This window comes from Sinocyclocheilus anshuiensis, unplaced genomic scaffold, assembly GCF_001515605.1.
Source record: "Sinocyclocheilus anshuiensis isolate Anshui unplaced genomic scaffold, SAMN03320099.WGS_v1.1 scaffold566, whole genome shotgun sequence".
Lineage (NCBI taxonomy): Eukaryota > Metazoa > Chordata > Actinopteri > Cypriniformes > Cyprinidae > Sinocyclocheilus > Sinocyclocheilus anshuiensis.
This window is the reverse complement of record NW_015542410.1, coordinates 2,169,095-2,179,781: the sequence shown is the minus strand read 5'-3', so window position 1 is coordinate 2,179,781 and position 10,687 is coordinate 2,169,095. Positions and strand designations below refer to the sequence as shown.

Here is a 10,687-nt window from a genome sequence, read left to right as displayed (position 1 = left end):
GAAACAAAAATATAAATAAATAGCCGCGCATCCAACCAATCATTGTCAGCAATAACAGTTCAGGCAGACCTGAGTTAATATGCTGTTCAGGGAGCCCAGAAACCATAGCAGTGTCACTCTCAGAAACCTGACCACAGTTTACTGGCTTTGAAGCAAGGAAATATAGTAGCTGCTAAACAGTGGTTTACGTGTTAATGCTAAGAGGTCACAGAAACAGACTTGTGAAAACCATTGCTTCCAATTCTAAAGTTTATCATGTAAAAAAAAAAAGCATGTATTATTTTGCTCTGCAAAAGTGTCAAAATTACACTCACAAATATATACATGTTGATTTCACTATTCTTGTGTTTTCTTTTTAGGTTTAACTCAGATAAGTTCTTAATTATCGAGCTTATTTTAAAAACAGTCTGGTAGCATAATTGTCAGCAAAAAATTGAAGCAAGGAAATATAGTAGCTGCTAAACAGTGGTTTACGTGTTAATGCTAAGAGGTCACAGAAACAGACTTGTGAAAACCATTGCTTCCAATTCTAAAGTTTATCATGTAAAAAAAAAAAGCATGTATTATTTTGCTCTGCAAAAGTGTCAAAATTACACTCACAAATATATACATGTTGATTTCACTATTCTTGTGTTTTCTTTTTAGGTTTAACTCAGATAAGTTCTTAATTATCGAGCTTATTTTAAAAACAGTCTGGTAGCATAATTGTCAGCAAAAAAAAAAAAAAGATTTTTCACATTTGGATTTAATCAGTGTTTACATATCGGCCTCCCCGTAATATTTCCCCACTGACTGGTACTGCTAAAAAGCAAAAATTACATTACAATGAAACTCTTTTAAACTTTAGTCATGCCCTCGTCTGTCTCGAATGATCCCTGCAGTCTTTGGAATAGAATGACAGCTTTCTTCTGCAGTGCCTTCCTGGGACTGCATAGTGTGGCCTTCTTCCATAAGTGCTCTGCGATAAATCCCTGATATGCTTTGTCTGAAGCGTCGCCTAACATCCAGTCCCATGCAGAAGTACAGCACCAGGTTTATGCAGCTGTTGAAATATGCAAAGCCCTTAGCAATAGGCAGGCCCACTTTAACAGCATGGCTCTTCTTGTCCACCATCTTGGCGAGCAGTAGGCAGTGGTAGGGGCCCCAACATAAGAAAAAAGCACAGACCAGTCCAGCGAGAATCCGGAGAGGCCTCGATTTTCCAGAAAACCTTGTTCTGCGTATCCCAATGCCAGCTATAATGTAGCAGCACAGGATGACCAGGAAGGGCAACAGGAATCCACATAAGAAGCGAATGCTGTACAAGGCGTTCTTTGCTGAATTGTCACCCTTTGATGCTTCTTTCACCTGCACAAAGTAAATCAGATTTCTGAATGATGACAAACTATTTCACATTTACTATGCTGAAAGAAAGTTCCTGTTTAAACGGACAGTTCACACAAAAATTAGAAATGAAAATTAGAAATGTACTCATCTGATGCGTCACATAATGAAATAAAGTGGTACGAAATACGAAAGAATAAGATACGTTCTTGTTTCCATTCAAAGTTGAATCTAACCTATGCGCAAAATTGGAATATCGCATAAAACATTTACGAATAAAGTACCGTTTCCATCCAACAAGTCAAAGAGAACAAAATAGTCACTTTCTGATAAACTGTCACTAAATATCACTAAGAAAAGTAGGAGAAGCTACTGAAACCACCTCAAGTAAGCGTATAAACCTTTTTGCGAATTAAGGGATTTTTTTTTTAATTTGGCATTTCCATCGTTCGTTTCTGATGCGATACGTCAAAATGTGCATAAAAACAGGGTGATATATTTTACAATATTTTAGAAATGTCGATAAAAAACTGTGCGAAATGACGGCATTTCCATTAACCAATGTTATGTGACTAAACATATTTTTTCTTCTCACGATAAGTAATGGCAATGGGAGTTGATAGGCTGAAGTCAAGCCCATAGACTTTAGCCAGGTTAGCGTCATATTTAATCTTTAGCAGGAATGAAATGAGGCTGTGAGAGATAGAAGTAAAGTGCGTTCAATTTGCTTAGCAGAAATACCAATTTCTGCTGATTTTTTCTGGGGGAAAAAATTAAATGGACAAAAACTCCATAAAACAGTTTTGAAAATTCTAATTTTGAAAATGACATGATCTAGGAGTTTTACACAGTGCATACCATTGTAAAGACTGTCACAGTCTCGTTTCATTCATCCGTGTTAAATTCAGAATTGTGTCTAATCTGACTGAGGCCTGTTTGTGATTGTAATCATAACCACCATTATGACAATGTCCAAAACAGCTCAATTTGATCACATTTGACAAGACAGACGTTCAATTGAGGTGCTATTTCTTCTGTCAAATCTTAATTTACCGATGACAGCTTGTACACTTCAGACCACACAGACTACACGGGAGTAGCTCTGGTGGAGAACAGTGACTGGATATAAAACTTAAGATGGCACACAGCTCATATCTGCATCTCTGTAAGAAACCACACATGAAAACCCACAAGAATGCTCTCTTGAACTGTATACTGTGACATACAGTACTTGTTGTCCAATACGGTTCTGTTTACACAACAGGGCTTTGCCGAAAATACAGATTTGAGTTCTGAAAATTTACTGGTGTGAGTTCGGTTATTAGAAGGCTGTAAATCCCATATATAACCGAGATGTGTATATTCTGCTAAGAGGATGAGTTGACTAAATGATGACAAAATTTAAATTTTGGGGGGTTTATTTTTTTCTTGAAGTATCTTATTTGCCCTCTTTTTTTGTCTGCTTAGAATGTATTATTTATATAATTAAATGATTCAACCTATGCAATATTATAATATATGCAAAAATAATTACTTGATAATCCATTTTTAAATTCACATAGAATTCCAAAGTTGTTCTGACCTCCAGTGAGCACTTGCTCAAGTTGTTGTCACCAAGGTAGACCTGCCGGTAAACAAAGTACGGTGAACTAAAGATCACCGCCACAATCCAAACTCCCACACTGACCACACGAGCAGCACATAACGTCCGTCGTTCTCTGGTGAACACTGGATGGCAAACGCAGAGTGCTCGATCCACACTGATGACGGCCAGAAGGAAAACACTGCAGAACATGTTGGCGTACTTGAAGAAACCATTGAACTTGCAGAGAAATAGTCCAAAAGGCCAGTAGTCATAGAAAAGCTTTTTGAGGAGCGAAGTTATACGGGTAAGGCAGAAGATCAGGTCCGCTATGGCGAGATTGACCAGCCATATGTTAGTCACATTGGGCTTCAGACGCATGCCAGCCACCCAGATGACAAAAGAGTTCCCGGTGATGCCGAAGATAATGGTAATGGTGTAGAGGACAATGGTAACATTATCCATAATGGCATCAATGTCCACTGTAGTTGTCTCATGGTGGGGCTGCATGAGAAGAGTTGCATTGGGGGCCATTCTGAGAGACAAATGAAAATGATATACAGTATGCCTGTTTAAATTAAGCATTTTAACTGATTCACAGATGGAATGATTAGCAAGGTCAAAGTCGCCGTTTCAATTCCCAGGGAATGCATGCAGGTAAAATTATATCTGTAATGTGTAAGTATGTTTAAATAATTCCCAAGAACTACAATACTAGACATGAGTAAATATGAGCACAAAAATATAAGCATGTACTTCCTCTTATTCACCCAGCACCATTTCCTTGTGTATTTATGGGGTGGTTATTAAAATATTAAGTACAGTTGAAATTATAGTTTAAATCTTTATATATATTTTAAATATAGTTTAATCAAGCCATATTGGGCTCTCACATGACAGAAGCCACCCAGCTCTTACTCAGAGTCTGTTTCAAAATATCTGTCTGGAAAAAAACTGAACCTTTCACCTTCAACAAAATAGAGAAGTGGAAAGAAAATAAGTGCTTTTAAATGGCACACAGCTGCAGAAACAACTTCATGCACCTGATTCATGCATTTGTGACAGCATTTCATAAAACTTGCAGTCTTTATGTGTTTCACTTAATGTTAGCTAATATCTTTCTGGTACATTGCCATTTAGTGAGCAATTCATGATAAGTGTCATTGCATGCTCGTATTTGAGCGACACCATATGGTAAGATAAATATGAGTTGTCTGGCAACTAAGAGGTTGCAGCATATAAAACTGGTTTAAAAGCAAAGCTAATGTGAGTTATATATTTTGAATTGCTCTGCTGAATCATGAAAGATCAGAACATCTTATTGTAGTATTTCCATTACATTTAGCATTTACTCACACTAAATATGTTGTGTAATTCTGGCAAGAAAACGGTGAATTGAAGGTAATTAATTCCACGGTGTAAAACCCAATGATACTTCTTGAAAAACAAAAACTGTTGTTTTGCATCAGAGTTTCTCCTTTCATGTTAAAACATAAAGCAATAGTACATACGAATAAGAAGAACGCAAAAAAGGCATGACAATTTAAGGCAGAGATAGGCAATTTAACAGCTTATGTTTGAAAAATCACATTAAATGTATAGTATATCAAATACAAAAATGCAATAAAATGATTGCGCAGCATGGATTGCATTGGAATATTTTAGTAAAAAATATAGCAAATTACCAACTGGATAATGAATTGCTGTGGGTGTTCTTACCTTAGTGAAAGTTTGCTCAAATAACTAGTTAGCACAATCAGTGTTTGAGGAAACACTGCATAGTAATTTGTGAATGTGTCCAGCAGAGACCGAGTATGAGTGTTAGGTCATGTTCAGTGTGCAGGAAAATAAGTGACGGGTTCATTGACATCATTTCCAGCTCCTCTCTGAACCCTTTTCTCTTCTTTTTCATCATGTGATCATTAAGTGTCTTCTTTACAGACAAAGAGAGGACAAACAGGAAAAGGGAGGAGACACAGATGAACAAACATAGAAACATAAATACATATCTGTGTTTACTCCATTATGCCTCTGGGAGAGTTAAAGGGATTGTTAAGGGGATTTCTCACCCTCAGGCCATCCAAGATGTAGATGAGGTTGTTTCTTCATTGCAACAGATTTGGAGAAATTTAACATTAAATCACTTGCACACCAATGGATCCTCTGCAGTAAATGGGTGCCGTCAGAATGAGAGACCAAACGGCTGATCACAGTAACACACAACACAACTCCATTCCATCAACTGACATCTTGTGAAAAGAAAAGCTGTGTTTGTAAGAAAGAAATGCATCATTAAAGCATTTTAACTTTAAACTCTCGCTTCTTTTTTTAAGGTTTATTTTTGGCATTTTTTGCCTTTTATTTAGATAGGACATAGAGCTGACAGGAAACAAAGTAGGAGAGAGAGAAGGGGGCGGGATCGGGAAAGGTCCTTGAGCCAGGATTTGAACTCAGGACGCCCGTAGTACAATGACATGATATGTCGGCACGCTGCCCACAAGGCTAACGGCACAGACTAAACTCTCACTTTTGACCCAAACACCACTCCATAATCCATAATAATAGTTTTCTTCAGTGGAAAAGTCCATCCCCTGTTCACATTAAAATTCACCATCATGTTTGTTTAGATCTGTTTTGTATTAATTTCACTTGTAAATGGATCTTAATCTGTGCATATTTCTCTCCTGATTCAGACTTGATCAGTGGTTCCCAACCCTGGTCCTGGAGGCACCGCAACACTGCACGTTTTGCATGTCTCCTTAATCATACACACCTGATTTAGGTCATCAGCTCATTAGTAGAGACTCCAAGACAGGGGTGCCCAAACTCGGTCCTGCAGAGTTTAGCTCCAACTTGCTTCAACACACCTGCCGGGTGGAGACACAGTACACATTTTTGAACTCTTCCTAACCAAACACACCCGATTCAACTCATCAGCTCATTAATAGAGACTCCAAGACCTGAAACTGTCGTGTCAGAGAAAGGATACATGCAAAATGTGCAGTGTTGGGGTGCCTCCAGGACCAGGGTTGGGAACCACTGGACTAGATGACTTTTACACTGGAGGAATCAGTGTTATGGACAGAGATGTGTATTTAATCCAGAAGCAACAGTTTGAAGTTAATAATGACTTAAAGGTGCACTAAGCAATATTTGAAAAACGCTTTTGACCACAGTGTCGGACCGAGTCCCAAAACACACTTGTAGCCAATCAGCAGTAAGGGGGCGTGTCTTGTAATGATTGAGAGATTTGAGTGCACAGGACGGATATGAGCAGATCGACTATAGGTAGAGAGAGATGGCAAATAAGAAAAGAGGAAAATATCAGAGAAACAAAACATCAATATTAAGGGTTACGACCAGGCAAGAGGTAGGACCCGCGTAAATATCGGAGCAGCTTTCCAGCAGTGGAGAGAACTCAAGGAGCGGGAAGGCCTGGAATCGGACGCCGAGGTTAGTGTTGATTTTGCATTGTTTCACACAACTTATCCATGTTGGCTTTTGTTTGAATATGCTTGTGTGTCATCTTCACTTGTTTCCGCGATCGTCGTTGCCATGGTTGTGTGGTACGTGTGAGGTAGAGATTTTAAAATAGGGGCGAGGTCCTGTTGGGGTATGGGCGTGTTTGATTTGGTGCTTTCAAATATCAACATCGTTTGGCAAAATTCGCTTAGTGCACCTTCAATGATGCATTTATTACAAACACAAAACTTTTGGGTTACTTGTGGATTACGGTGATGTTTTTATCAGATGTACTGGCGGCACCCATTCACTGCAGAGGATCCATTGGTGAGCAAGTGATGAACTGCAGAATTTCTCCACATCTGTTCATATGAAGAAACACACTCAGCTACATCTGGGATGGCCTGAAGGTGAATACATTTTTAGCAAATTTTCATTTTGGGTGAACTATTTATTTAAAGTATATTGTGTATCTAATTGCATTCCTGCCTATAAAGCAGTCATTGTGACTGTACATCAAAACATCATATTCTTTTCTGAATTTTGAAAGAATGAATATGCCAATACTGATACTACTACTAATAATAATGATTTTTATAAATGTGTAGAATATTTCACATGTAAGCACTGTATACACCCATATTTGCATATAATTTGCATGTCTGGTTCTCTTTGTCAATGTGCCCTATTTTATTATGGGGTTTTGCCTACATATTCTCCATGAATTTTGTTTTCAATCACATATAAGTTCAAATGAAAATGGTTTGAAGTGGTTTCCAACCTTAGATATAAATGGTTCAATGCTGTTTGTTTATATTTAATATTAACATTATTTGTTATGGCATTAGAACTGTTAGTGAAAAACGATTGTGATGTTTTGTTGTTGTTGTTAAGCGTTTATTTTGTTTCATCTTTTTAACTCATTTAAATTAAGATATGAAAAAGTGGCATTGTTAAATGTTGGTCTGTGCTGCCACCTACAGCTGAGATATAGCATTACAGAACAACATTTAAGAATCTGTGTCCTGACTATCAGAAAAATGTGTATGATAATAGACAGTTATACAGTTTAAGGTAAAAATTAATTGATTTACGCGATGTCAAATGTAAGAAATAATAACGGAACTGACCAAAATGTGAAATTACAGTTAGTAAGGAAGACTAATACAATAATAATAAATGTTTAAATAAACAGTTTAAACTCAATGTCAAGTAAATATCGGTACAAGAAAACAATTCAAAAAGAAAACAATCAAAAATGCATTTGATATTTTAAAACAAAAATACAACAACAATATGTTTGTAATACTAAGCAGGAAAACATATGTAAATAGAAAATGTGCTGTTTTACTTGTGAATACTTTACTGTGCATTGCACAGCTCTATGAAATACTTGATTCTATTTTAATCAGTTACTATCTTTAAAGGCTGTTAAAATATGCTATATGAATCTCCATATCATTAGCACTTACATATACCAACATTTCCAGCTATTTTATTCCCAGCTATATTCTGAAGGTTTTTACACAGGGTTTTTGATTTATAAAAACTGATTTACCTGATTTATATAATATTTTAAATGACAGTATTTTCTGAATTATGGAGTGATAAAAAAATAGATATACAAAAAGTATTGTTGGCTATTGCTACAAATATACCTGTGCTACTTATAACTGGTTTAGTGGTCCAGGGTCTCACACACACACACACACACACACACGAACATTTCAAAAAGTGAAACTTTCATATATTCTAGATTCATTACATTGGGAGAGCTTCACCAGGAGTGGACTGAAGCTGGAGTCAGTGCATCAAGCGCTCAGACGTATTCAGGAAAAGGGCTACCAAGCCCCTTCTGAAACAGAAACAATGTCAGAAGCATCTTACCTGGGCTAAGGAGAAAAAGAACTGGACTGTTGCTCAGTGGTCCAAAGTCCTCTTTTCAGATAAAAGTACATTTTGCATTTCATTTGGAAATCAAGGTCTGGAGTCTGGAGGAAGACTGGAGAGGCACAGAATCCAAGCTGCTTGAAGTCCATTGTGAAGTTTCTGAAGTCAGTGATGATTTGGGTGCCTTGACGTCTGCTGGTGTTGGTCCATTGTGTTTTTATCAAGTCCAAAGTCAATGCAGTCGTCTACCAGGAGATTTTGGAGCACCCACTGTATGTTCAGGTGATGGAAGTTCTAGAGGGCACCAGGTTGACACTGACCGGTTCCACTGTGATCTCATGTCCTTCAATCCAACCTCTGATGCAGTGGAACCCACAGCTGGGAGAACAGCTCACACCAGCCCTACAGGTGAAATGTAACATGAAACAAACCATGTTTGTAAACTACACAGTTCTGTATCCTGAAATGTAATAAAATCCTTGTATTATTTTTCTTAAGACGGGTGAATTTGGGCACACTGTTGGCCTCCTCTCAGACGTTCAATGCAACTCCTCTAATTGACCGCCTGAAAGTCTCCTGCTCTCTTTTGTACTCCCAGGATGCCAAAAGACCAGCTGAAACCATGTGTTACCCTTAGAGTGTTGTGTATGTGAAACAAAGAAAAAAAGCAATCATAAAGCATAAAATCAATTATTTCTGAGTGAATGTGCTTAGAGTGCTTTTTGTGTTTGTGTAATACCTAATGATAATGTTCAGCATAATTTGAGAATGATCCAAAGAAAATATTTTGCACTTTTGGACCCCATTATACGAAAGTGTCTGAGTATGTACCGTTAAATAAAACTGTTCAAACTTCTTTTTCAGATGCTCCCAAAAACACCATAGCCCTGGTCAGTCCATCGGGTCCAGCGTCTGAAGGCAGTGTGGTGGTGCTGAGCTGTCAGTGATGCTAACCCTGCAGTCCAGCTCTATGAGTGGTACAGAGACAGTGGATCTGGAAAGCAAGAGTTACAGAATCAAGGACAGACTCTAACAATGATATCCAGAAGTACCGTTCAATTTTTTCCTATTAGCTGCATTTTATTAGTAAGCAGCTGCTTTAGACAAAAAAAAATGGACTCAATGTCAAAAACAAGACAAGACACAACATGCATGGAGACATTCCAGTGAGTAGAAACGGGGAAAAAAATTATTACTGTGTGTACACTCATGTGTATTCAATTCAAGGGATAAGAAAATATGTTTGCTTACACCCCTTGACGTCAAATCAAAACTTTTTTTTGTTTGCTTGTTTACATGTCTAGGAGCTTAATGTATGCTTTCTTTTCATCATCTTGGACATCTTTATGTGTCATTTACCCATAATAACTTTAGTTCAGTGATTTAATCTATGCTTGACTAATGATGAAGGTGATTCATGGCAGACAGACTCTTCGGAAAAATTGGTGGCAGTGTTGATGTGGCTTCATGGGGCAGTAACTGGACACATGGTCAGTTCCTGATGTAAACAAGCAATTAAATCGGAAACTACATCAGAACCACATCAAAATATATTCGTAAGAGTATCAGTGGGCAATTAAGCCTAGTTAGGCCTGTAAACTTGCTAAACTTCAGAATGTTCATTCTCAGACCATTTGTAACTGCAATGTGGAAAGCAATGTGTTTTATGTGAACTTGAGTTATGTATCTCCTTGGGTGATCTTTTAGTGGTATGCAAGTAAATATCATAATATGTGTGTGTGTGTGTGTGTTTGTAACTGATACGGAACTTAATAGGTAGCCAGTGCAGAGACTTTCAAATTGGGGTGTTGCGATTACTATTCTCAGATCGCAACAAAAGCCAGGGAGACGCCGCACACAACCACTGCTAAACACAATAAATGTATTTAAAAAGGAAAATAAACATGTAATGTAATCAGTGTAAATGAAAGTCAGTATGTCAGGAAGTATCTGTAAGGAATACCAATGATATCAGTCCAAGCAGACATCAATAGCAAAACTCAAAACCAAACGTCCGATTTAGGGAGAGATTAATCAAGGCAGAAACTTCTCCGGTGCAACGGCGAACTCCCATAACCTCTACGTCCCGTGAGTTCTCTGGCAGACTCATGCACCAACGCCAACAACAAACAACTATTCCTCTCTCCTCTCATTGTTCCTGCAAGTCCCTTTTAATACCAGTTGATTTAGTCCAGGTGCAGCACCACGTCAGCCAATCACTTGCAGACAGCCAATCACCTGTGACTTGGGAATAAACACAGAGTAATCAGTGAAGAAATTCATAAAGTCATTGATAAAGATTGGGTGGCGTCTGGTTATTTGTTAATCTAGCCACTGTGCTAAATAAAAACCTTGGATTGTTTTGGTTATTTTCTATGAGTTTATGGATATGCTCGGCCCTGGCAGCTTTTAGAGCCTGTCTATAGCTTC

General features: G+C 37.8%; 1 protein-coding gene and 1 pseudogene across 1 annotated transcript; one reads left to right on the top strand and one right to left on the bottom strand.

The window, feature by feature from the left end:
- Nucleotides 1–699: 699 nt before the first annotated feature.
- On the bottom strand, nucleotides 700–4,731 carry LOC107693286 (C3a anaphylatoxin chemotactic receptor-like). The gene is made up of 3 exons (XM_016492602.1): nucleotides 4,625–4,731; nucleotides 2,906–3,440; nucleotides 700–1,347 (listed from the first exon to the last, which is right to left on the bottom strand). Exons 2-3 carry the CDS (start codon nucleotides 3,437–3,439, stop codon nucleotides 844–846), a joined length of 1,038 nt encoding a protein of 345 aa, XP_016348088.1. The 5' UTR covers nucleotide 3,440; nucleotides 4,625–4,731; the 3' UTR covers nucleotides 700–843.
- Nucleotides 4,732–8,503: 3,772 nt separating this feature from the next.
- Nucleotides 8,504–9,764, top strand: LOC107693267 (sialoadhesin-like; annotated as a pseudogene).
- The last annotated feature ends 923 nt before the right edge of the window (nucleotides 9,765–10,687 follow it).